The 26,667-nt window shown below is 42.5% G+C and overlaps 1 protein-coding gene across 1 annotated transcript; it reads right to left on the bottom strand.

Moving 5' to 3' along the window:
* Window positions 1-371: 371 nt before the first annotated feature.
* cdh5 (cadherin 5) lies at window positions 372-25,557 on the bottom strand. Its single transcript, XM_077229279.1, has 12 exons — window positions 25,246-25,557; window positions 14,705-14,929; window positions 14,235-14,517; window positions 13,831-13,944; window positions 13,226-13,393; window positions 12,936-13,117; window positions 11,421-11,677; window positions 11,153-11,289; window positions 10,259-10,371; window positions 10,058-10,160; window positions 5,506-5,748; window positions 372-3,203 (listed from the first exon to the last, which is right to left on the bottom strand). Exons 2-12 carry the CDS (start codon window positions 14,927-14,929, stop codon window positions 2,719-2,721), a joined length of 2,310 nt encoding a protein of 769 aa, XP_077085394.1. The 5' UTR covers window positions 25,246-25,557; the 3' UTR covers window positions 372-2,718.
* Window positions 25,558-26,667: the final 1,110 nt, after the last annotated feature.

The following is a 26,667-nucleotide window of genomic DNA, read 5'->3' as shown; positions in this document are numbered from 1 at the left end:
CTGACCCCAAACTCTTGCACAGATGTGTAACTAATGTTACTGAATATAATACTCGTTTAGAAGAAAGTACAAGAAAATGGTAATGATAAATCATGTACATTTTTCCTCATTATATAGCATCATCTCTGTGTTCATTGTAAGAAAGCCCTTTGATCTGTGAATACTAATGACTGAGTCTGAAGCCTCAGGAAGTCCCAGCTGGGTGTCTCACAGATGTGTTAGGCGTGACATCACTGTGGAATTTCCACTAACATGCTGCTATCTGTGTGATCTGTTTGTTTGCTCGATAAACAACAGACATTATGAATTTTCACCTCAGGGCACGTTCTGCTACCCAGACAACATTGATTAAATGAGACACACACACACTCTCCTATCTTTACACTTTATTGTTCAGAGGTAAAAGAGCCCTTATTTCATATTTTGTCATTAAAACATGAAGATAAAAACATGACGTTTTTCTCATTAAACTGTATTCTACAATTTATTTTAAATGAAGGATAGTGAAAGCATTTTATTGAACATGAAGTTTATTCAAATACAAAATTGGCAGTTTTAAAAGAGAAAACTATTTTTTTTATTTTAACAATAGAAACAATAGAAAAAAGGCACATATTATTTACCCTCTGACACATACAAAAGAACCGCATACTGAAATGTTTAGTCTGACTGCCCTACACTGACATCTACTGGACCTCCTCCTTATCAAATCTCAGAAACATCTGTTTGTGTAGAAAAATTTTCATACATCACACTATACACTTTTAAACAGGCCATTATGTCAAGAAGCGCTAATTCAAAGCATACATACTAAGATGAAATATAATAACAATATGGAACAATCACATATACAGTCTATTGAAGGCCCCCACTTATTTCAGTTAAACAGTTCCAGTTTTTCTATACATTATTTTACTTGAGTAATATAATACATTTCGTTTATGAGAATGAGCAGTCTATGATTTTAATTTAAGTAATAGTATTTGCCAGCAGTGATAAAGAATATTGATTAAACATCAAATTCTACAATCAAAATGATAAAGATACATAAGAACTATAAGATATTCACCTAAAATAATTTAAGAAAAAGATGAAAATAGATGTACAGTCAAATTAAATTGTATGGTGAAAAAAAACTAAACACATTCAAGAGCAGCACCTTTTGTCTTGAAGAACAATGCTTTATGACCAAGACAGTGTGATTTATGTTGTTCTTTAGCATTTCCCTGCTATCCTAAGTTTTCTTTCTTTATCCCTCCAAGACAAGAAAACAGGAAAACGGTTTCAATCTGTTCCTTAACTTGAAAGATAAGGGAACAGTAAGTGCGTTTCCTTGTGCTCACACAGACAGGAAGTTGACATTTCAGTGATGGAGCTGGTCATTTTAAACAAGACGGTAGAACAGTAGTTGGCATGTAATTCCCTACAGGGAAGGAAGAAGGTGGCTTCCACAAATTGTGCCCATGGTTAATGGTGGAAATAGGTTTGTGCACAGAGGTAAATTGTTTAAGGTATAAAGACAGTTTACACATTTTTTCAATGGAAGGAGATCCTTTTGTCTATTTAGTCTTGAATGAAAGATGAACAATAGTGTCAAGACACTGGCTGGCCTGCAACATGTTTTGGTTTCAACAATCATCAAAATAACATTTAGCAATTTCAGCTTTGCGTTATTCCCATTCGATGCTGTTAAATAGCCACGCTTATGATTCACATGGTAGTACAGTTATTGAGACCACTTCTCGCATTTCAACAGGCATACAACTCACTACACATTTCCTGAGACGTCTGCAATTGCCTTATTATTGGTTGACCTTTGAGATTTGGGCTTTATACATAACAATCGATGTGCTGATGATTTCTGTCAAATAAACTTGGAGTAGCCTTTAATTCTTTCAAAGTACTGTTATCACCACTTCCTCTGTTGCTCCCATGGCAATACAGTAGTTTTCCTGATGAGAAGAGTCTGCTGAACAATGCTGGCTTCACAATTACTCTGACAAGAGTCCAGAAAACACTTGTATACATAGAAAAAAAGAGATAAACACAAACTGAAGGTTTTTACAGAAATATTGCGACTCATAACTTTCACGTTTTGGTGAATTGGATGCAAATTCTTTTTAATTTGTATGATCATTTGTAATTGTATGTTTTTTATGCGGTCTATTTACCACTCCCTGACAGTTAGATTTAGGGGTGGGTAATGTTTTCACACGAATCTTATCATACTAATTCATACAAATTATTTATCAATTTGCCAAAAAGTAAAATGGTTACGCTTTTTCACGAGATTGGGTTGAGTAATACAATATAGGCAATAAGAAAAAAAAAAATCCTCCACAAAATTGTGTGAGCTAAAAAGAAAACATACTGTATATTGTGTTAACACGAATTCAAATCTGCTAAAAAGATAATACAGCATAAAAGTGAGTTTGTCCAACCAGTGTCCAATGTTGTTTTATAAAATTCCACCTACAAAAAACAGTCTAAAAGACCAGGGCACGTTATTCTACCAACATACACTTATTCGATGAAAATTACAAATACAGTAGTAGTGCTCATCATAATTTCATAACAATGCTTAAAGCAAACAAGTATTGGCACTTCTTAATCACTTTCTTAAAGGGACCCTTACAAAAATTCCCATGAAGAGAAGACAGCAGTCTCCATGTGTCTTCCTAGGACGACCAGCTGCTAACAATGGGCTTCAGTAAAGGATCAGTAGGAGCTATCGGTATCAGAGCCGTCTACTCCATAGAGCTGAGCCAGGGTCCTGAAACGAGGTCCCCACTCATTTAAGAAGTCGTAATCCAAATTGGATCCACTGGAGGACGAGTCCAAAGAGCTGAGGGAACCGGCCAGGGATTCAGAACCCTCATAACCATAGATGTGTAAAGTATCGTAGGGAATCCCATCACGGTCATGGTCCGCCTCATCCTTCTTCACCTCGATCATCATGGCCATGTCACCCTTACAAGCAGGAGGTTTCTTCACTATGGCATAAATTGAAGGCCCAGCGCCAGGCCGAAAGCTGCTGTCGTGACAGGCGGAGGTCAGGATGGAAACGTCATAACCATTTGTGTCCATCTCTCCACCACCCTCTTCGTCATATCTCACCAGCTGCTCGTGGATCTCGCCAGACGACTTGGTGACCAACACGTCTTTCTGATAGCGCCTCCGCAACACAATGAGGATGACGATGACTAATATATGAGAAAATAAACACAATATCAATATAATCTCTCTTTTTTGTCTCTTAGCATTTGTCTCTTTCTTTCTTTCTTTCTTTCTTTCTTTCACAAATAATCATTTTAATATCTTCCTGTTTATTTCTGTAATCTAAACTCATTAAGAAAATTTGTATTGACAGCACAAGTAAAAGAACATAAAGTGGAACCTGTGAAATTTTAAAATAGCTGTAGTATTGAAAGTCTCTCATTATCATGGGAGTACATGAACCTCAACACTTTTCATGAAAATCTCATTTTGTGAGTGCAGATCAGTGGATTGTCTTTTAATTGTCATCACTCCTCTCTTGTTTCTCACATACAGAAATGCAAGCATAAACTTCTACTTCAGAAAAGGTGTACAGACGCAAGCAAAATGTCTTTATCTCACACTCAAAAAAAAAGTACAAAATCTGATATCAGTTCCATTTAGGTACTTTACATTTACACTTGTGCATTTAGCAGATGCCTTTATCCAAAGCAACTTGCAACAGAAGAATAATATGTCTGTAGTAATATGGACCTTTTAGAGTTAATAATAATGTACACAAGTGTAACTTTAAAAAAAGGTACCGTGCAGTGACATCGTTTGTACCTTTATTTGTGCACAAACATCTCATCACATACAGTGAACTAACCAACAATGACAATGACAGAGAATATGGAGCTAAGTGCCTCTCTTACATGCTCTTATTTGGACTGTTCGCTCCCTGGGTTATTTATTCAATCACACCACTTAAAGGATCCAAAGATTGTGAATTAAACAAACACTGCCTCCACTTGGGAAATTATGGAGAGAAGCCTTCCCTCAAAGACAGGATTTAAAATGTTTGCATGTATTATTAATATGATAACTCTCATGTCATGTCATGAATCCTTCATAACCTGTTTTGCTGGGCCTAATTAAATGATGCTTTTGGTTTTTAAAAATGTGTTTCCTTTTTTTGCCTTAAAGGTGACCTATAATTCAAAATTGAATTTACCTTGGTATAGTCAAATAACAAGAGTTCAGTGCATGGACATGACATAGAGTGAATCTCAAACTGGACTGTTTTCGCGTTCTCATTTAATTCACGTTTATAAAAAACACCCCTGAAAAACGGTCGGTTCTCCACACAATACCGACTGTGACGCAATAGTCGGGATCATTAATATGTACGCCTCCAAATATTTGCATAATGCCAGCCCTCAATGCCAGGCGGAACTGCGCAGCCGAAGCATGGCAGTTGCTCAGTGTGGATGTACACATGAACACAAAAGTATTTTTTAGTTCCTTCATCTGAGGCTCTGAAGAAACAATGGGTTAATTTTATTTTCTCTGGAAATTTCCAAACATTTCACCGACTGTTTCCTCAACTTGGGCCAATACAGAGCTGGCCTCGGATCGAGCTACCAAGCAACACTTTCTGATGTGTAATTGTTCAAGTTCAGACAGGTAACCTTTCTCTCAAAATCGTTCAATACTGTTTATGCATTAGTAAGTCAAGCCAGTGACTAAAATATCAGCTTCACATCGTTTCTTTTAGTAGGATGAAAATAATCGTATTTAAATTGTGAACAAATTATATACAGAAAGCGATCAAAGAACAATCTTTCCACACAGCGCGAGTTTATCTGGACACTTGCCAAACTCGTTATGAAATCAATGGCGCACGTTACTGCACAACGAAGCTCTTACTGTATTTACATCATCGTGTTTGCATTGGTGAAAGCATTAGAGAGTGCAGAAACTGCTTTGCAATGATAAGATCTTCATTCTCGCGATCAACACACTGTCATCTGCTCAATGCTCATCACGGCAACATTTTATGTGATGGGAATAGATCTAAATACTTTAAAAACATCTCACGATTCGTTAATCTCGATAGCTGTTATAGTAAAAACGTATAATAGCAGTAGTAAAAGTATTTCGGGAGAGAGTTTCACATCTAATGCGTAGCTATTTCATATGCAAGCATGTCAGCCAATCACAGCAGTGGCCGCTGTTACACTGAATCCCACAGCAGACACGCCCCTTTAAACTGAGTGTTCAAATCAGAGGCTAAAAGCAGGCTAGGAAAAATGCCATTTATTTCTAAATTATGATTATTTTTTATCTAAAAAACATACTAACATTATAAGGGTAACCCAGGAAACATTATAAAATAATAAAAAAAAACATTCTAGGGCACCTTTAAAAAAACACAGAAGAATAAAGAATGTGTCATTGGCCTAGCAAGGATATCTTTGCAACAGAAAGAAGAAAAGCAAATGAGATAAGATATGTGTGTAAACGTACCCAGGATGGTGACGATGCAGAGAAGAATGGCTAAGAGGGCGCTGACGCTCATTCCGGTCTGGGCGTAGGCCATGCAGTACTCCATCCGTCGTTCCGGCTGACATTTGCACACTTTAATCTGGAGTAGGTTAATGCTCTTCCTTTCTGGTGTACCTCCATCAGCGATTTCGATTTCAAGCACATGTTCCACTGAGTGCTCTGTACTGAAACCTCCTTGCTTCAGCACAATGCTCGAAGTGTTGTCTACAATGAATATTAATAATTGAAGAGATGCAGTCATTCATTTTGCTTTTATTCAAGGGAAATGACTGACTATGTTTGCCACAGGTGCAAAGCTAACAATTTTTTATCACCACTGCTATTTTTGTCATTTAACTGCTTTTGTTTTCTGTTGATGCTTTGAGGGAAATGTTGCTGAGATTCTTGTGACAATTCAATGCAACCAGGCCTAAAAATATCCCATTTCACACACAATAGTAGGAAGAGTAATCTTCACTTTGGCATTCGTGCAGCATGAAATTAAATGCTCTTCCAGTACATTTTGAGGAAAGCCTGCTGTAGTTGTAAAAAACAACAACATTCTGTTGTCACTGAATACATGGCCAGGCTAGGAATAAAATGCATAATTTTATAGATTACATTAATAAATAGTTTAAAACATGTACACTACTGTTCAAAAATTTGGCATCGGTAAGATTTTCCTGTGATGACAAAGCAGAATTTTCTGTATTCAGTCTGTGATTGTTACGTGTGGGTTTTTATTGTGTCTTGTATATCACGTTATCCCTTGTTTGTCATGTGATCCTGCCATGTCTTGTCTTTTGTTTGTTGTTGCTCAGTGTCCACAGGTGTTCCTCATCTATGTTTATTAGTCTCCCCAGGTGTTTCTTATTAACCACGCCCCCTTGTTATCTTGTTTAGCTTGTTTGTCTGTGTATTTAAACCCCTGTGTTTCAGTTTTGGCTGTCGGTTGTTGTTTTATGTTACTCCTGTCCTGTTCTGAGTTCCCTGGATTTCCTGTTTTTGTATTTGTTTAATTAAATGTGCTTGCGATTGGATTCACTCTCCGTTTCATTCCTGACTGGATGTAACAGAACAACCGACCTCAAATGAATCCAGCAGTACGAATCTCGCCTGATCTTCCCAGCATGAGCATGGAGTTCGACGAACAGGCCTTTGTGGGAACCCGCAAAGCGATTTTCCGGGGGTTCCGTGGAGGTCACAGGGGAGGATATGGGTCCAGACAACTTTCTCAGAGTCAACATCTCTGCGTCCAGCCCAATCCTCATCACATCAGCCACGTCCAGCCAGAGCTTCCCGTCAGCCACGTCCAGCCAGAGCTTCACGTCAGCCACGTCCAGCCAGAGCTTCACGTCAGCCACGACCAGCCAGAGCTTCACGTCAGCCACGTCCAGCCAGAGCTTCACGTCAGCCACGTCCAGCCAGAGCTTCACGTCAGCCACGTCCAGCCAGAGCCTCACGTCAGCCACGTCCAGCCAGAGCCTCACGTCAGCCACGTCCAGCCAGAGCCTCACGTCAGCCACGTCCAGCCAGAGCCTCACGTCAGCCACATCCAGCCAGAGCCTCACGTCAGCCACGTCCAGCCAGAGCCTCACGTCAGCCACGTCCAGCCAGAGCCTCACGTCAGCCACGTCCAGCCAGAGCCTTCACCGCTGGTCCCGTCCAGCACAGAGCCTTCACCGCTGGTCCCGTCCAGCACAGAGCCTTCACCGCTGGTCCCGTCCAGCACAGCGCCCTCACCGCTGGTCCCGTCCAGCACAGCGCCCTCACCGCTGGTCCCGTCCAGCACAGCGCCCTCACTGCTGGTCCCGTCCAGCACAGCGCCCTCACCGCTGGTCCCGTCCAGCACAGCGCCCTCACCGCTGGTCCCGTCCAGCACAGCGCCCTCACCGCTGGTCCCGTCCAGCACAGCGCCCTCACCGCTGGTCCCGTCCAGCACAGCGCCCTCACCGCTGGTTCCGTCCAGCCCAGCGCCCTCTCGCTCTCGGAGACGGAGGAGGAAGAGGACTTCCCGCGTCCCGCAATGCCTGGAAGTCCTCCCTGTACTTCCTGTCAGCCCAGAGTCCTCGCCGCTGGTCCCGTCCGATCCAGAGACTGTTCAAGTCACGTCTGCCGATCCAGAGACTGTTCAAGTCACGTCTGCCGATCCAGAGACGGTTCAAGTCACGTCTGCCGATCCAGAGACTGTTCAAGTCACGTCTGCCGATCCAGAGACTGTTCAAGTCACGTCTGCCGATCCAGAGACTGTTCAAGTCACGTCTGCCGATCCAGAGACTGTTCAAGTCACGTCTGCCGATCCAGAGACTGTTCAAGTCACGTCTGCCGATCCAGAGACTGTTCAAGTCACGTCTGCCGATCCAGAGACGGTTCAAGTCACGTCTGCCGATCCAGAGACGGTTCAAGTCACGTCTGCCGATCCAGAGACGGTTCAAGTCACGTCTGCCGATCCAGAGACGGTTCAAGTCACGTCTGCCGATCCAGAGACGGTTCAAGTCACGTCTGCCGATCCAGAGACGGTTCAAGTCACGTCTGCCGATCCAGAGACTGTTCAAGTCACGCCTGAACCTGATCGCTATATGTTTGTTTCTGTGTTTACGTTTGTCCTTGTGGCTGTTTCTGTTCTGGTGTCTGTTCCTGAGCCGGAGCCAGTGTCTGTTCCTGAGCCGGAGCCAGTGTCTGTTCCTGAGCCGGAGCCAGTGTCTGTTCCTGAGCCGGAGCCAGTGTCTGTTCCTGAGCCGGAGCCAGTGTCTGTTCCTGAGCCGGAGCCAGTGTCTGTTCCTGAGCCGGAGCCAGTGTCTGTTCCTGAGCCGGAGCCAGTGTCTGTGTTGCCTGTTCCCGAGCCAGTGTGTGTGTTGCCTGTTCCCGAGCCAGTGTGTGTGTTGCCTGTTCCCGAGCCAGTGTGTGTGTTGCCTGTTCCCGAGCCAGTGTGTGTGTTGCCTGTTCCCGAGCCAGTGTGTGTGTTGCCTGTTCCCGAGCCAGTGTGTGTGTTGCCTGTTCCCGAGCCAGTGTGTGTGTTGCCTGTTCCCGAGCCAGTGTGTGTGTTGTCTGTTCCCGAGCCAGTGTGTGTGTTGTCTGTTCCCCAACCAGTGAGTGTGTTGTCTGCTGTTCCCCAACCAGTGAGTGTGTTGTCTGCTGTTCCCGAGCCGTTGTCTGCTGTTCCCGAGCCGTTGTCTGCTGTTCCCGAGCCGGTGTCTGCTGTTCCCGAGCCGGTGTCTGCTGTTCCCGAGCCGGTGTCTGCTGTTCCCGAGCCGGTGTCTGCTGTTCCCGAGCCGGTGTCTGCTGTTCCCGAGCCGGTGTCTGCTGTTCCCGAGCCGGTGTCTGCTGTTCCCGAGCCGGTGTCTGCTGTTCCCGAGCCGGTGTCTGCTGTTCCCGAGCCGGTGTTTTCGCCGCCCTGGCCGCCCGAAGGGTCTTCGCCGCCCTGGCCGCCCGAGGGGTCTTCTCCGCCCTGGCCGCCCGAGGGGTCTTCTCCGCCCTGGCCGCCCGAGGGGTCGTCTCCGCCCTGGCCGCCCGAGGGGTCGTCTCCGCCCTGGCCGCCCGAGGGGTCGTCTCCGCCCTGGCCGCCCGAGGGGTCGTCTCCGCCCTGGCCGCCCGAGGGGTCGTCTCCGCCCTGGCCGCCCGAGGGGTCGTCTCCGCCCTGGCCGCCCGAGGGGTCGTCTCCGCCCTGGCCGCCCGAGGGGTCGTCTCCGCCCTGGCCGCCCGAGGGGTCGTCTCCGCCCTGGCCGCCCGAGGGGTCGTCTCCGCCCTGGCCGCCCGAGGGGTCGTCTCCGCCCTGGCCGCCCGAGGGGTCGTCTCCGCCCTGGCCGCCCGAGGGGTCGTCTCCGCCCTGGCCGCCCGATGGACTGTCTTCTCCGCCCTGGCCCCCCGATGGACTGTCTTCTCCACCGTGGCCGCCCGATGGACTGTCTTCTCCGCCCTGGCCGCCCGATGGACTGTCTTCTCCGCCGTGGCCGCCCGAGGGGTCGTCTCTGCCCTGGTCCCCTGTACGAACCTGGCCCTCCGTCCCTCCCCCAAGACCGCCTCCACTTCACCACCCTCCTGAACTTTAGTGTGTTTGTTTCTAGGGGCGTCGGGAGCCGCCCATAGGGGGGGGGGGGGGGGGCTATGTTACGTGTGGGTTTTTGTTGTGTCTTGTATATCACGTTATCCCTTGTTTGTCATGTGATCCTGCCATGTCTTGTCTTTTGTTTGTTGTTGCTCAGTGTCCACAGGTGTTCCTCATCTATGTTTATTAGTCTCCCCAGGTGTTTCTTATTAACCACGCCCCCTTGTTATCTTGTTTAGCTTGTTTGTGTATTTAAACCCCTGTGTTTTAGTTGTTGGCTGTCGGTTGTTGTTTTATGTTACTCCTGTCCTGTTCTGAGTTCCCTGGATTTCTTGTTTTTGTATTTGTTTAATTAAATGTGCTTGCGATTGGATTCACTCTCCGTTTCATTCCTGACTGGATGTAACAGAGATCCTTTAGTAGAGAAATTGAATGAAGATTATTAGCACTACTCCATGGATCAATTTTAGTGAACATAGTTTTTCTTACTTTGGTTATCATGAAGGGTAAAGTTTGAGCTCTTTTTTGCCAGGGTGAAGCGGAACCTGCCTGAATTTTCATCCTTGTCGTAGGCACCAATAGTCCCAATGATCTGCAAAAGGGTAATATAATAAGGATTATGGAAATAGATATCTAAAGGAAAATCATTATAAATTTAATAATGTGAAATGTATTTAGATAATTCCTTACTGTTCCAGGTTTATCACTCTCACAAACATACACGTAGCTCCCATTAGTTAGTTCTGGTTCATTGTCGTTAATGTCAAGAACCTGTAGTTTAACCATTGCATAGGACTTTAGGCCTGAGGAATTAGATAAGAAAAACAAAACAATAGTTTTTTTACAAGTTGTCTGTGATGATGATTATAATGATGATGATGAGATGCCTATTTTATTTAATCTTGTCGAACCTATTATTAACTACTTCTATTTGCCTGAACTCCATCAAAAGTTCATACAGTATATATCTAGTTTTTTTTCGTCTTATATAAAAACATTTGAACTACCAATGTTTGCTACTACGTTAATTTTTAATTAAACCAAAGTACTAACCAAAGTTGCAAACAACAACAATGACAATAATTAGCATAATTAACACAACAAAACAGTATCCAGAAGCCACATTTTGTTGGATTTCTTGAAACAAATCCTTGTTTAGATAGTTTAGCCAGACTTAATTCAGTGACCTTGTGATCCCCCCAGTATATTATTAACACTGAAATCACAATAGCCCGATACAGTTTATATTTTGGAAACACAAATACTAAATGTTTGGACACACTTTTATGAATTATGTAAATATTATGTTGAAAGGCTTACACTAAAATTCTTAAATTATTATTACAAATATAAATTGTCCTTATGCATGAATTAAACATTTCATTTAATAATAATAATAATATAAAAAGTGCAACTTATTTCCTGAAAAAAAATATTCCCATTCTGGCATTTGTGGTGTGTGCCTTCAGTGATTTTCTAAAATGTGGAAAAGAAAATAGTTTTTTTTTTTTAAATGAAGATTTGCGCAGACTTTTGATTTGGTAGTGCAAATGGTTAAGTTGTGAAAGCTTGTTTAAATCCTACCATTTGGTTTATCCTCATGTGCTGTAACCTGGAATGTGTATGAGGATTCTTGCTCTCTGTCAAGTTGCCACTTCAAAGACAGATGCCCTTGTACAGCATCCACAGCTACAGGACAGTTTGGGTCTTCAATAGAGTACCTAAAGGCATCCTTAGATTAAACTTCAGTATTATTTCCATCTATTTACTCTTTAACCTTTATGACAGTGCAGAACACAGAAAGCCTTTCATCTTTTTTGATACATGAATAAAAATGCAGTTCCGTTTATACCGTATTTTGAAATTGGTACTATCTGGATCTCTTGCTGAAACAGCTCCAATGACTGGGTTCTTGAAGGGGCCCTCGTAGATCCTGAACATGTATTCAGTTTGGCTGAAAACAGGTGGTTCATCAACATCAATTACATTGATGGAAACTTCGGCTCTCTTCAGCAGGTTAGGTCCTTGGTTATCTGTTTTTGTAGACACTGTGTGCTCGTCCACCTTTACACTAAAAGTGTACGTCTTTACTTTTTCATAGTCTAGAGGCTGTAAGGGATTGGAAATAAAAATGAGATAAAGGCACAAGAGCTTAAATTTCAACTTTGATTCAAATCATTAACAGCATTGCTCAGACTTAAATATTCATATCCCCTTCCCGCTATTCTTTCAGAGATTGACTCTACATCACATTACTTACAACCAGTTTATATTGCTCTAAAGCTTTGCCAAGAAAGCTTTTCTTCAAAACTGGAAACCACAACAATTGCATGTATTAAACATGTCATTGGTTACATTTACTATAGAACACATGGCAATGGAAAAAACTTTTATGGCTTCTTTTTAAGGCTTTTTAAGGCTTTTTTTTATAGAGTCTATTTGGAAATGTGGTGCCCCTTTAGTATGCATTTTCTTTTTTTGGGGGGAGTAGAGGATTTAAGGATTACGTTTCCTCCTGATAATTACTTTTGCGAAAACCCTGTTCAGACATATGTCTCCGTCTTTGTTACCTTACATAATATAAAAGGACATCCTGGAAATGTGATACAATTATTTTTTCTTTTTATTAAACTGAAGTACATCATATATTAATTTGCAGGCAAATTCAGTAAATTGTTCAGAATTACAATGCACCAGTCATACAGTAGAACTCATGAATTAATTATTTTTATTTGTGACCCTGGATGACAAAACCAGTCATATGGGTCGTATTTGGAAATTCAGATTTATACATCACTAGAAAGCTGAATAAATAAGCTTGCCATTGATGCATGGTTTGTTAGGATAGGAAATTATTTGGCCGAGATACAACTATTTAAAAATCCGGAATCTGAGGGTACAAAAAAATCGAAACATTGAGAAAATCACCTTTAAAGTTGTCCATTTATGTTCGCGATTGTGCTGCACTCACTCACAAAAATAAATGTTTTATACATTTACGGTAGGAAATTTACTAAATATCTTCATGGAACATGATCTTTACTTAATATCCTAATGATTTTTGGCATAAAAGAAAAAATGATAATTTTGACCCACACAATGTATTGTTGGCTATTCACACAAATATACGCGTGCTACTTAAGACTGGTTTTGTGATCCAGGGTCACATTTCAGGTATTATTATTTTTGGATCTGTAAAATGCAAATTACAATAAGAATGGCAGAATGTTTTTCACATTGCATTGTTGTAAAATACTTTATGCTAGACTGTGTTTTTGAATAAAGAAAAAAAGAAAAAAGCATTCTAAAAAAAAACAAAAAAAAAACAGTTGGTTAATAACCAAGAATTAAAGCTTGAAATACTTACCACTTTGAGGCTAAGAATTCCATCTTTCTCATTACTTGGTTTGATGCCAAACATTTCATCATACTGATGTTGTATAGTAAAAGTTGGATCTTTGTTTTGTGTCTCGTCTTTGTCCTCCACCTCTAATATGCCAATTTTAAATCCGATTTCGCTGTCTTCTTTCACATTAAAATGGTATTTTCCTGCAGGAAAAAATTACGTTCTGTTGGCATTACCTCTAAAAGTACTCCATTCTAACATGCAGTGAGTCTTTACAAAATATTCAGTTACAGTTTTTTAAGTTGACTTACCTTTCTTGAAGGTGGCAATATTGTCATTTATGTCATTAATGTTGATGGTCACAATGGTAGTAGCATAATTCCCAGTCGTAATTCCTGGCATATCTTTAGCTTGTATAGCAATTAGGTACTGACTCTGTTTCTCACGGTCCAGGTCACTTTTCAATGCAATGATTTCACCTAAAAATAAATAAATAAATAATAAAACATTTTTTTATAATGTTACAAAAAGATTTCTATTTCATAATATTTCATAAACTTAGTAAATGCTGTTGCTTTTTAACTTTCTGTACATCAGAGATAAAGACGTATAATAGTTTCCAATAAAACATCAACCAGGCCAACTGTTTTTAACATTGATAATAACAATAAATGTTTCTTGAGCACCAAATCAGCATGATTTCGTAAGAATTGTGTGACACTGAAGACTGGAGCAATGATGCGAAAAAATTCCCGAATGCCCTCATAGGAAGATAGATTAAAAATTAATTTATTCTTCATCAAATAAATGTAGCCCTGATGAGCATAAACTACGTATTTAAAAACTTTACAAAAACCTACTGACCCCAATCTGATGGTTGTGTGTGTGTGTATGAACATACTGTAAATATTTATACCTTCATTGTTGATGTTGAAGAGGTCTGTCCCATTTAGCAGTCTGTACTCAATCTTTCCATTTTGTGTGGTGGGATCATCAGCATCAGTCGCATTTACTGTCATTACTTTCGATCCTACAAACATAATGTAAACATAAGCACAAAAATAAAAATCATAGTAGTTCCAAGGAAGTGTTTCTTAGTATAACTAGAAAAAATATTAGAAGTATATTGATTTTTATCTTTTTTGACCTTGCATAAAATAAAATAATGCTGTTATTTTGTATTGTTTTAGAGTATTGCAACATCCACATTAACCATGATTTCAAGCTCAAGTTGTACCAATTCATCTGTCTTTATATTGGTGAATCTGTCCACACATATGGCCAGCATGAAAAAAAAAAAAACTTATGATACACTGTTACCTGCTATAGAGGACTCGCTGATAGATCCAGAGAGGTCAGGTGGAAAAATAGGGCTATTGTCATTAATATCCAGGACCACTATAACAAACGTATCATCTTTGTCCATCAGCTTCCTGTTTTTAATGTTGATTATTGAAGCTGAGAGCGTGTAGGTACTTTTCTTCTCCCGGTCCAGTATTGCATTGACCAAGATATCCCCATTGTCATTTACAGTAAAAATGTCATTAGCACCTTCTCCAGAGAGATTATATCTTGCGGACACAGAGAAAAGTGTATTCTCTAGCTAAAAAGAGAAAGAAAGAGAAAAGTGGGATATAAAAAAGAAAGCATAATGTCAAACAAAGATGATAAAGATTCTGTTCATTAGGCCTTTCTAAACTATATATAGTAACACCTCAGAAGACTCTTCAATAACCTCTGAAGTAAATTTGAAAAAGTAGTCGATTATCATAATGGTTTAGAACCTTTACCTTTCCAATTTTTTCAGGTGGGGTTTTTGAAGGTGTTTCCTCATACACATAAAGTTTATCCCATTTCCAATCTCTCTTGTGTCTGTGGAGTACTGTGCTCGGCATGGAGGGTGTTTTCAGAGCTCGCTGGACATCAGCTCCCATGCTGAGGGTACATAAAACGACCAGGATACCTGCCCAGCATCCAGGCTCAGTCATCTGCCTCCAGGCAGACAGTTTCATCATCTGTGGACCATGTGAATGGAACAATAGAACACAAATATATACACAAAGTCATGTCTTTCAAACATGGTTACTTTAGCCTCACATACCTAGGTGTGTTTAATATTGCAAAGAAAGAAAGTCCTTAATTATTATATACTAATGTAATTATTGTGTACATACATGTGTTTACATTGTACTTAAATGTAAAAAAACCTGCATGTAACAATCTACACACACTGTAAATAATGTTGCTGCCTTCATTTTTTAAACTTAAATGACAATTAAACTGACTTTTAAAAAATGAGTTGAATCTTGTATAACCTGTAAAAATGTTTGCTTAACTTATTTTGATGTAGTCATAACTTATTGTTCCCTTTCGAACGGTCACTTCGTATTGCGTAGCTATACGCAGTGGGGAAACTCCTTTTCCTCGATTTACTGAAGCCTTTATGTAAAGCGCATTTGCAGCTGCACAGCTAGAACATGAGCGTCTGGCTCGCTCATAGGCTGCGCTGCGGCAACTGCACATCCAATGGCGCGGGCGCCTCCGACGTACGACCAATGAGAACACTCTGCGTCATACACGTCAGAGCCCGCCAAGGGGGCGTGACCTCAGTCTATAATAGCCCCCGAATTCGCCATTATAGCAGATTTTACTCCTTCAGCGACAAACTTCACGTCTCTGACCATTTATTGAGCCTTCGCCGTCGAACAAGCCTTCAGCCTGAGCCAGCTACAGTTCAGCAGACGACACATTTCACCGTGTTTCTCCTGACGCCGTCTCTCCTGTGGCTATCCGGCGATATCCTTTTCATTGCTAATTGTTGTATTATTTGTACGAGCGTTGTTCAAATGCCTCATGTTAAGACCTGCGCCACGTGCGGATGCAAGCTGCACGAGGCGGACGAACACGCTAGCTGCATTCCATGCCTGGGACTTCACCACGCGGAGAATGCACTGTCTGCCGGCGGATGTGCGGCCTGCGAGAGCATGCCTATCTCCGTGCTGCGAACTCGGCTAGCCCTCTCCCGTGACGGCGACGCCGCCTCTCCCGCGCTTCCTTTTCCGGCCCTACTTCAGCCAAGGAAGAAGAAGCGCCGCAGCCAACGGCAGCCGGAGAACATGGATGTTAGTGAACGCACGCCGGCCTCGTCCCCGCGTGCCTCACTCTCTCCAACCCGTTCATCTCCGGTCCTGTTCGAGGGAGATCAGCGCCCCCCCCACGTGGCGGGCCTCGTCTCCTTCGGCGGGCCTAGCGAGCACGACGACAGCCTGTCTATCGCTGCGTCTGAGGAAGAATGGCCGGGCTCTTTCGACCCCGTCATGGCTTCCCAGCCGACGCCCAACGCCTCAGCTACCAGGACTAACTCCGACGCGGAAATGCTTCGGATCCTGACGCAGGCCGTAGCGGACCTCGAGCTCGAGTGGGCCGCGCCCGCTGAACCCCCTCGAAGTCGGCTGGATGGCTGGTTTCTGCCAGGGCACCAACAGGCCCCTCGTCACAAGCCAGCGCCATTTTTTCCTGAGGTACACGAGGAGCTTACCAAGGCCTGGCGCACTCCTTATTCTACACGAGGCCCCGCAGTTTTCGCGACGCTCTCCTCCGTGGACGGAGCAGCGGAAAAAGGCTATGAGTCGTTGCCGCCCCTCGAAGAGGCGTTGGCCGCTCATCTCTGCCCGAACACAGCTGCTAGCTGGCGAACTAGAGCTGTGCATCCCAACAAGCCGTGCCGTAGCACTTCAGCCCTCGCCGGACGCGCGTATTCCGCCTCCGGTCAGGCTGCATCGGCCCTGCACACGATGGCCGTGCTGCAGGTTTACCAGGCCAAACTCCTCACGGGCACGGGTCCCGCACTCGCCGGACCACCCTCGAAGAAGTCAACAAAACTTCCCACAGCCCCTTGTTCAGTTCAGGTGGCTGGGGATTTTATTACTGCAAACAGGCCCGCAACAGTAAGCGCGTTCTTGCAAACAAACGCCGTTTTCACGGCGACCCATATAAAGCACAAAAAGAGTATGTTTCACAAACACAACACGTGGGTTCACGGTCCCCCTTCATCAGGCGGCCCCTCCCCCGTTATAATACTGCCTTCCCTACACGCAAATGCTTGTACAGTCAGTCCAATACTCAATGTGTGCACAAATCACAATATAAGGGTATCAGGTCCCCCTTCACTAGGCGGCCCCTCCCCTGTTGTAACACTGACTTCCCCACACGCGAATGCTTGTACAGTCAGTCCAATACTCAATGTATGCACAAATCACATGATAAGGGTATCCGGTCCCCCTACATTAGGCGACCAGCCCCAGTAAGTGTGTCAAGCCCTAGCCACACGTGTTCTAGCCTGGCAAGCTATCCCCGGTGTGTCGAGTTGGGTCATAAACACTATAAAGCGAGGTTACTCGCTCCAATTCGCTCGCAGACCCCCGAAATTTCAGGCGGTTCTCGAGACTTCGGTGAAAAGCAACGTGGGTCACGTGCTTCGCACCGAAGTACAGAATCTATTAGCAAAAGGGGCGATAGAATTAGTCCCCCCCGCGCTAAAACACATGGGTTTTTACAGCCGCTATTTTCTGATTCCGAAAAAAGACGGCGGTCTCAGACCCATTCTAGATTTGAGACATTTGAACAAAGCTCTCATGAGACGGCCGTTCAAAATGTTAACTATCAAACATATCCTCGCGCAAGTGCGCACGGGGGATTGGTTTGTCACAATGGATCTGAAAGACGCTTACTTTCACATTCAGATAAACCCTCGTCACAGGCCATTCTTGAGATTCGCCTTCGAGGGCCAAGCTTATCAATACACCGTTCTGCCGTTCGGTCTATCGTTAGCACCCCGTACATTCACGAAGTGTGTGGATGCAGCGCTTTCTCCTCTGAGACATCAGGGAGTGCGTGTGTTAAATTATCTCGACGACTGGCTGGTGCTGGCACAGTCGAGAACCGAGCTATTAGCTCACAGGGATTTGATTCTCAGCCATCTAAAATGCCTGGGTTTCACAATCAATGTTTCAAAAAGCAAACTGACCCCCAGCCAGAGTGTGATCTTTCTGGGTACAGTTTTAGACTCGAGAGCGATGACAGCGCGACTCACACCAGAGCGCGCGCTCTCAGTGCGAGCGCTTACAGGCACTTTCAGAGCGCGCGAGCACGCGCCACTGAAGAAATTTCAGAAACTGCTTGGTCTCATGGCAGCAGCATCGCCAGTACTCCGCTTGGGATTACTGCGCATGCGCCCGCTGCAGCATTGGCCGAAACGACGTGTGCCAACTCACGCATGGCAGTCAGGCAACTTGCGCGTTATGGTAAATCACGGTTGTTTAAGAACCCTGATTCCCTGGCGAGCGCAGAACTGGTACCACGAGGGGGTGACAATGGGAACAATTTCCAGAAGGAAAATGGTTCTTACAGATGCGTCCAACCTGGGTTGGGGAGCGCTGCACGAGGGCATGCCTGCATCCGGCCTCTGGTCGAGCATGGAGCAGAGCTTACATATCAACTGTCTGGAGATGAAAGCAGTTGGATTGGCCCTGAAAGCATTTCTGTCGAACCTCAGGGGTCACCACGTTTTAGTCCGCACAGACAATATATCAGTGGTGGCCTACATAAATCGCCAGGGGGGCATCAGGTCAGGAAACCTGCATGCGATGGCGAGAGACCTCCTCTTATGGGCACAAACCAACCTGAGCTCTCTGAGAGCAGCGCATATACCGGGCATCCAGAATGTGGGCGCGGATATGCTTTCACGGGGCAACACTCCCCTCGGCGAGTGGTCCCTGAACCCACAGAGGGTCAGTCTGATATGGAAGGTGTTTGGCGAGGCCGAAGTCGACCTGTTCGCCTCGAGAATCAACACCCACTGCAAATTGTTCTTCTCGAAGGACAGGGACGCGCTGGCCCATGTCTGGCCCAACCGTCCCCTTTATGCCTTTCCCCCCGTCTCGATGATTCCACAAGTCATCAAACGGGTCAGAGAGAGCGGGTGCCCAGTCCTTCTGGTGGCCCCTCTCTGGAAAACCAGACCGTGGTTCCCGGAACTGGTTCAGTTATCGGACACAATCCCATGGCCTGTCCCACTGAGGAAAGACCTCCTCACACAGGCGAACGGGACATTGTGGCATCCGAGACCCGATTTATGGGCCCTCCATGTGTGGCCCCTCAACGGGTACCCAAAGACCTTCCGGAGAAGGTCTTAAGCACTATATCTGAAGCCAGGGCCCCGTCGACTCGGCGCCTTTACGCTTCGAAATGGTCAGGTTTTTCCAGCTGGTGCTCGAAAAATCAGGCTGACCCAGAGTCATGTGAGATATCTGTAGTTCTCTCATTCTTACAGGAGCTGCTGGATGCGGGTCGCTCCCCATCCACGCTCAAAGTGTATGTGGCAGCCATAGCAGCACATCATGTTCTGGTGGCTGGCCAGTCACTAGGAAGAAACGACCTGGTCGTCAGATTCCTTAAAGGTGCTAGGAGAATGAACCCCTCAGGACCTCCATCTGTGCCATCTTGGGACCTCTCCACGGTCCTGGGGGCTCTGAAAGGTCCACCTTTCGAACCGCTCCAATCGGTTGATCTAAAACCCCTCTCGCTGAAGACCGCTCTCCTTATGGCTTTGGCATCTATCAAGCGAGTGGGAGATCTGCAGGCACTCTCTGTGAGCCCTGCATGTTTGGAGTGGGGTCCAGATGACTCCAGAGTCGTCCTCAAGCCCAGACATGGTTACGTTCCTAAAGTGCTCTCAACACCGTTCAGAGCACAGGTGGTGACGTTATCAGCCCTCCCTCCTTCTGCAGAGGATGGAGAGGTTAATCTTCTCTGCCCTGTCAGAGCGCTGAGAATCTATCTGGAGCGTTCTGCGTCTTTTAGACAATCAGAACAGCTTTTTGTCTGCTTTGGTGGTAGATCCAAGGGGGATCCAGTCACTAAGCAAAGACTGTCTAGATGGATAGTGGATGCTATTTCTATGGCTTATACCGCAGCGGGTCAAGTTTGCCCTATAGGCGTCAAGGCACATTCAACCAGAGGTATGGCCTCGTCATGGGCTTGGTCATCTGGCATTCCCATTAGTGATATTTGTGATGCGGCCGGCTGGTCCTCGCCTTCCACATTTATGAGTTTTTATAATATGGAAGTGCCTTCCCTGCAGGCGAAGGTGCTTTCGGTATGATTAAGACCCGTTGGTGGCCGGTCTTGTCATATATTACTGTGCACAATCACATTCACATATATACATGAAACCCGCTGCTGGCCGGTTGTAGTTCATACATAAACCCGCTGTGGCTGGTTATATTTATATATATATAAACCCGCTTTTGGCCGGTTATATGACATATATAAAACCCGCTTTGGCCGGTTATATGACATATATAAATTCCATACATATATAAAACCCGCTTCGGCCGGTTATGTTCCATAACAGATATCAACCCGCTTTAGCTGGTTAAGATTTCATATATAAACCCACTTGACTGGGTATATGTTCGTATACTAATAACCCCGACAGAGTCTGGGTTCATTGGTGTAGTATATTGGGTATTTCTACTGATGTATACTACTGAGACCTGACGGTGTCTGGTCTATTTTTACATAAATTATGCGGTTATGGCTTGTTCTGTACGCTCAGGGGTCCTGAGTTGCAGTGACAGCCAGTTACTCAGTGCGGCGTTTTGCATGGCGTCCCCACTGCGTATAGCTACGCAATACGAAGTGACCGTTCGAAAGGGAACTACTCGGTTACTCACGTAACCTCAGTTCCCTGAGTTAGGGAACGAGTATTGCGTAGCCAGCCGCACTATGGTAACATGGCAAGTTGTCGCTTCAGTCGTTAAACCTGCTATAATGGCGAATTCGGGGGCTATTATAGACTGAGGTCACGCCCCCTTGGCGGGCTCTGACGTGTATGACGCAGAGTGTTCTCATTGGTCGTACGTCAGAGGCGCCCGCGCCATTGGATGTGCAGTTGCCGCAGCGCAGCCTATGAGCGAGCCAGACGCTCATGTTCTAGCTGTGCAGCTGCAAATGCGCTTTACATAAAGGCTTCAGTAAATCGAGGAAAAGGAGTTTCCCCGCTGCGTATAGCTACGCAATACTCGTTCCCTAACTCAGGGAACTGAGGTTACGTGAGTAACCGAGTAGTTCATATACATTTTTACAGTGCATACCACCAAACCTGTCCCTAGCAGTATCACACCTCAATAGCAGCAAGTGTTTTTGCATAAACACAATAAGTACATTGTACCTAACAATTTTTTTGATGTTAAAGACACCTAATATAAAGTGTGACTGAAAGAAAAAAGAAAGAAAGAAATCTATTTCTATCTCTGACTATAAAATCCCTTCATTAAATTGTCTGTCTCATTAGGATTCCTCCTGTCGCACAATCTTTCGACTGCATGCTTTTAAATCATGGGAAACTGGTCACTCTGTGTGACACTGTAAAAGCCTATACTAATGCATTATCCAGACTACTATGTGCCTGAAAAATTCAGAGAATATTCCCATCCCAGATAACAGGCTTTAGCTTGATGGACCATTCTTACATTAGACTCATTTAGATGATTATATTAAGATGAGGTGGATTATGCTTCTTAAGTGTTCCCAAATTGCTAAATCTTTGCTTGAGGGTTGTGCTTGAGACTCTTCCACTCAAAATGATCACTTTCACATAAGGTATAAAATCCCATCACTTCATAACAACGGGTTCAGAAATGTATGGGCATTGCGTAATAAATATGCTATACACTTTAAGTTTATTCCTACTCAGATGTTCCTGTCTATTCATGTCTGTTTAAAAAAAAAATAGGACAAAAGGGAAATGCTGTTCATTATCCAGTATTTTGCTAAGCTATAAGATTCAAACCAGTTATTATACTTAAACAACTTAATAAATAACTTTTTCAAAAAAAAAAAAAAAAGGTCAAAATGCAAATGTCCCAGTACCATACACTCAATGGTTCAATGGGATTCTATAGAGAAAACTAGGATTCTTGACTCAATTTTGAAGAACTTTTTATGCCAAAAAAGTTATTTAAGTAGAAATGCATAAATGAAATAAGTATAAATGAAGTAAAAAAAAAAAAAATTGTTAAATGGGTTATTTCAGATAAAAAAAGTATTTTAAGTATGTTTGAGTTGTTTAATTCATAAAAATGAAATAAAATAAATAAATAAATAAATGAAAGACATCATTTCCAAATGCTGATTCTAATTTGGCTTCTTTCTGTTGGTTTCACTGGTACAAAATATTGTACAAGCCAAATTGTTTTATAAATGTTGGGAACTCGATTTTAACTTCTTGTCTGTATAAACTTTTGATGGGCTTGTGCCTATGGCTCATATATTTAGCGAGAAACACTTCTGGTTGAGTTATATTCCCTCACGAAATATAAGTATTCTTCAAGTTCATTTTATGAAGTATAGGCTACTTAAGTAATGTTCAAGTATATTTTGAAGTATAATTATGTAGTAAGTATACTAACATCAATATGTAGTAATAAACTTGTAAGTGTACTATTTTAATACCGCTTAGGACTAAAGTGGCCCACTTTTAGTATATAAAAGTATATGTTTAAGTGTATAAGTGTAACATTAGTAAACTTTTAGTGCACAACTAGAGAGACTGAGTGCACAACATAATTACGTTTTTCAAGTACTGCAATTGAACTTATGGGTATACTAGTAGTTTGCTATTTTAATACTTGTAGCAAATTTTTAGTTTATGAAAGTACACTTCAAAGTAGGCTATACTCTCAGTAAACTACTAGTTTAGTAGTTTTATACAAGTTTTCTTTAAGTGAGCTTAACATTAGTTTACTATTTATATGATTTTTACACTTGCAGTAGGCCTATACTACTATGTTCAAATGTTATGTTTTATACTTTAAAAATACCTTTAACTGTACTTTAATTTTAAAAACATTTTATTAGCTTCATGCATCATTTTTTATCAACACTTGAATGTTGGTAAGTTTCATAAAGAAAGGCAACATTTTAAACAAACAAGTTGAAAAAAAAACTCATTTTTGTCAAGACTACTCCTTGATCAGATTCAGAACGATTAACGTTATCAAAACAAAAATGGAGTAGATCGAGTCCAACAACCCCAAAGCTTCACAGTCGTTTTCTCTTCATGGGTTACGCTTCATTTCATTTGGTAACATTAAGTAGTTTTGATTTACACGCTGTTTAATGTTTGATGATCAGATTAATTTACATTTAAGTGAGCAATCTTTTATCACTTGTTTCAGCTTCTTCTTCTCCTGTCTTTTGATCAGGAGATGTTGTACTAGAAGATGTGTCATAGCACCCTCTACCGGATAACAGTGAAAACATGGATAGCTGGAAAATTCAGTCAATAGGCTCTATGCACGATCGCTTCCGCGTTTTGTCTCAGCCCTGAGCCCGCCCAGTTACATCCGGTGCTGCGACAGAAGCCGGTTTTGCATTAGGTGGAGATAATGGCAAATTACACTCGCTGTTTACAAAAACTTCCTGCGGTTAACGTGAATGATGTTAACAACACTGTGAGACAGTTAGCTGTCACACATAAGAGAAAGAAAGAGAAGGGCTTTAAATTATATATTTCGACCTACATCGACAACTTTGAGGGTGAGTATTCTCTCATATCGTGCGAAATCCCACTAGCGAATCAGTTTCTAAAATCGTTGTCTCCGTTTCTGAGAAAATTAATTTTATTAAAGTTTTGCCGCTATACACTTCGCGCCATGCGGAAGTAAAGATGCTGGCTGAGATCCAACCGGAAATACGTCAGCAGTGTCCGTGCATAGAGCGTATGCTGGGGAAGAAGTAATTAGAATTAAAGTATTCCTATGTACACTAGCAGTGGACTAGCCTACACAAAAAATTCAGATATGAAATATATATGTATATGAAAAACTATGTAAAAAAATATATATTTACTTAATTATACTTTTAAGTATATCTCGATCAAAAGATTGAGTACAAGTATAGGTCAAACATACTTGGACTTTTCTCTCAGTATAAGTCAAGTATTCTGAAGTGTAATTTTAAGTATATTTCTGAGAAGTATATAAAATGTAGACTGAAAGTATGTTTTCTTATTTTTAGTTGAAAAGAAGTATACTAATAGAACACTTGAATAAAGTTATTTTTCGTAAGGGTTGGGCAATATTAAAAACAACAGCCTTACTGCAGTTTAGTTCTAACACTCTCTCATCCTTCCTTTCTATCACATTTTTCATAGGAAACAGAGTAGATCATTTGAAGTCTGATCAAACATTAATCAAACAAGTCTGAAGTTAACCATCACATATTTTTCTTTCTTATTCCCACCCACCTCTTTCAGCATAATTTTTTTTTTTAATTTAATGCAGTGCTATCAACAGCTTTCTAGCTGAGACTCATCATAGTCTCATTACATTGACACTGAAGTGTTTAATAGAAAAAATGTTCTTATCATTTGACATTACTAAAAAGCACACCATTTCCAAAGCAATTGTTGTTTACAGTCATTTGAAAGTTTGTGTGTGTGTGTGTGTGTGTGTGTGTGTGTGTGTGTGTGTGTGTGTGTGTGGTTTAGATTAAAATAGGATTAATCATGGAGCAGCTTCCAGCAATCTGCAGTCTGCCTACTCTCTCCTCTATGAAATTCAGCCTGATATACATCAACACTCCCCTCCATTATATCCCATATCTTCCATGTCACAAGTTCCAGAGACCTGTTAAAGGTGTCATTGTCTGAAGTGTGTGCATTGCACCTGTTCCCACCTCTGACTCATCTGGTACACCTCTCTTCATTTACAAGTATATGCATAGCGTCAAGCATGTTTTATATTATTTATAGACTGAACTGTGCTGTTTTACATGACCTTTAATAATTTGTCTCATCGGCTTTCATTGTCTGATAAGATAGAACTGATTTCTGCATCTCTTAAAACATCATTCCTACAGGGGCATATGGGATGAGACATTAAGAATAACCTGTAACTGCTGTGCTGTTTCAAGAAAAAGCAGGACAGATGGTGTAAGGATTTATTATTGTTTCTCTGTTCCTAAGTAAAATGTTACATCCAGATAAGTTCAACGTTTTCCCTTGGGTAATCAGTATTCCTTGGGAATTTCCTTCCTATTAGTCCAGGAAGCATCATTCAGTGTTTTTTTTTTTTTTTTGTAAAGATACATTTTAGAAATATGACTTAATATAATTTAAAGTAAATCACACACATACAGTATTATACAGTCATTAAAAGATGTAAAAATTTCGAATGAACATGGATTTGACTATATATCCATAGAAAGACATTTATATGCATAATATATATATCTATATATAACATATACATAAACAATCACCTACCGGAGTCTTGGTCCCTTCAACAGTCGTTCTTGATTTGAAAATCCCCTTTGATTTGAAAGTCGAGTTATATCCTCCTCAATTTCAGGTCAGCGGTGTCTGATTCCAGCTGCATGTGAACCTGTCTGAGGTCCAACAGAGCTGCTCACAATCAGGCCACTCCAGTGGCAAAAGTGATCAGCCCAGCCCAGCCGCTTCCTGTTATTGTCCTAGCCTCTTTAGTCCAGCTCCAAACCCCTCTCTGGAAAATCAGATAACATTCGCAGCCCCCTGACCACCAGTAGCTCTGTGAGGCAAGCGGCGCATTACGCCACTGAAGGAGGGAGAGAGAGAGAGAGAGAGCGAAAGAGACGGGGAGCGAGTGCAGGGAGAGAGACTGAAGGGGTCGGAGGTGGGAGATCATTAAGTTCCAGCTCGCTCCCTGAAAGGAAAGCAAAAGTGATTTATTATTCAAACCTATAGAATAAAGAGCACGATAAACAGGTTAACGGAGTTATAGTAATCCTGAGAGATTTTCCTCAGAGTGGTATTAAATTTTCAGAGGCTGTGACTGTCATATCTGAATCTGTGATCTTGTCTAAACGAGTAAGTGAGAAAGGGGCAGAGGGTTGGGGGACTGCGGGGTCTACTCGTGCGTTCAGAGGTGGGTAGAGTTTAGGGACTGGGATGTGCTGTGGATGTATGTATCTGTCAGAAGTGCTTAGCGTTGTGCCCCATTGATCTAAGTTGAGAGAGTCAGTTTAGTAGGATTAGTTGCAAGGAATGGCCGAGCCGTTTTGACAGGGGACCTAAGATAAATACCCCTGGGTGCTTAGACAGAGAGGCAATTGCTGAAGTGCAGCCCTGCTTGACATTTGCTTGTGTTTGTTTGTCTGCTCCTTGGCTTTTGTGAGGATATTCTTATTTCTTCGAATATGTCTATTGGCCTTCACTTTGGAAGACATGGCTGACACGACAGGCCTCTGGTGAAAAAGTCTGTCTGACTTTTGATCCTTTTTAGCCCTCGCTCAGACTGCCCTGCAGAACTTTTGTTAAAATTTGGTTGACTTCAAATCTGCTTTCTGTCTTTGAAGTGTACTTGTCGACTTTTTTTTTTTTTATATGTAACAAACTAAAGCATGACAACTATTTTGATTATAATAATGAGAAGAAAGAGTTTCACCCCATAGTCTGGAAATAAAACTGTTTCACAATTCAAAATGGCATGAAGTGGAAAAGACTAGTGTCCTTTAGCTAATGTGACTAATGAAACTCTTCATTCTGTGATACCCGTTCAATTTAGATGGTACCTTGGAAAGTTAGACTTATAAACGGTTACATGATTGTTTGAAGACTGAGGCAAGAATTGTATGCTTATTAAATGTCTTAAAGAAATGGTCAAGGTCAACACTCTCCACATACCTTGTTTTTTTTTTTATTTAAGCT

This window comes from Siphateles boraxobius, unplaced genomic scaffold (genome assembly GCF_051911475.1).
Source record: "Siphateles boraxobius isolate OS27281-9 unplaced genomic scaffold, OSU_SipBor_1 130, whole genome shotgun sequence".
Taxonomy (NCBI): domain Eukaryota; kingdom Metazoa; phylum Chordata; class Actinopteri; order Cypriniformes; family Leuciscidae; genus Siphateles; species Siphateles boraxobius.
The sequence above is the reverse complement of the archived record's forward strand: the minus strand, read 5'-3'. Positions and strand labels throughout refer to the sequence as shown.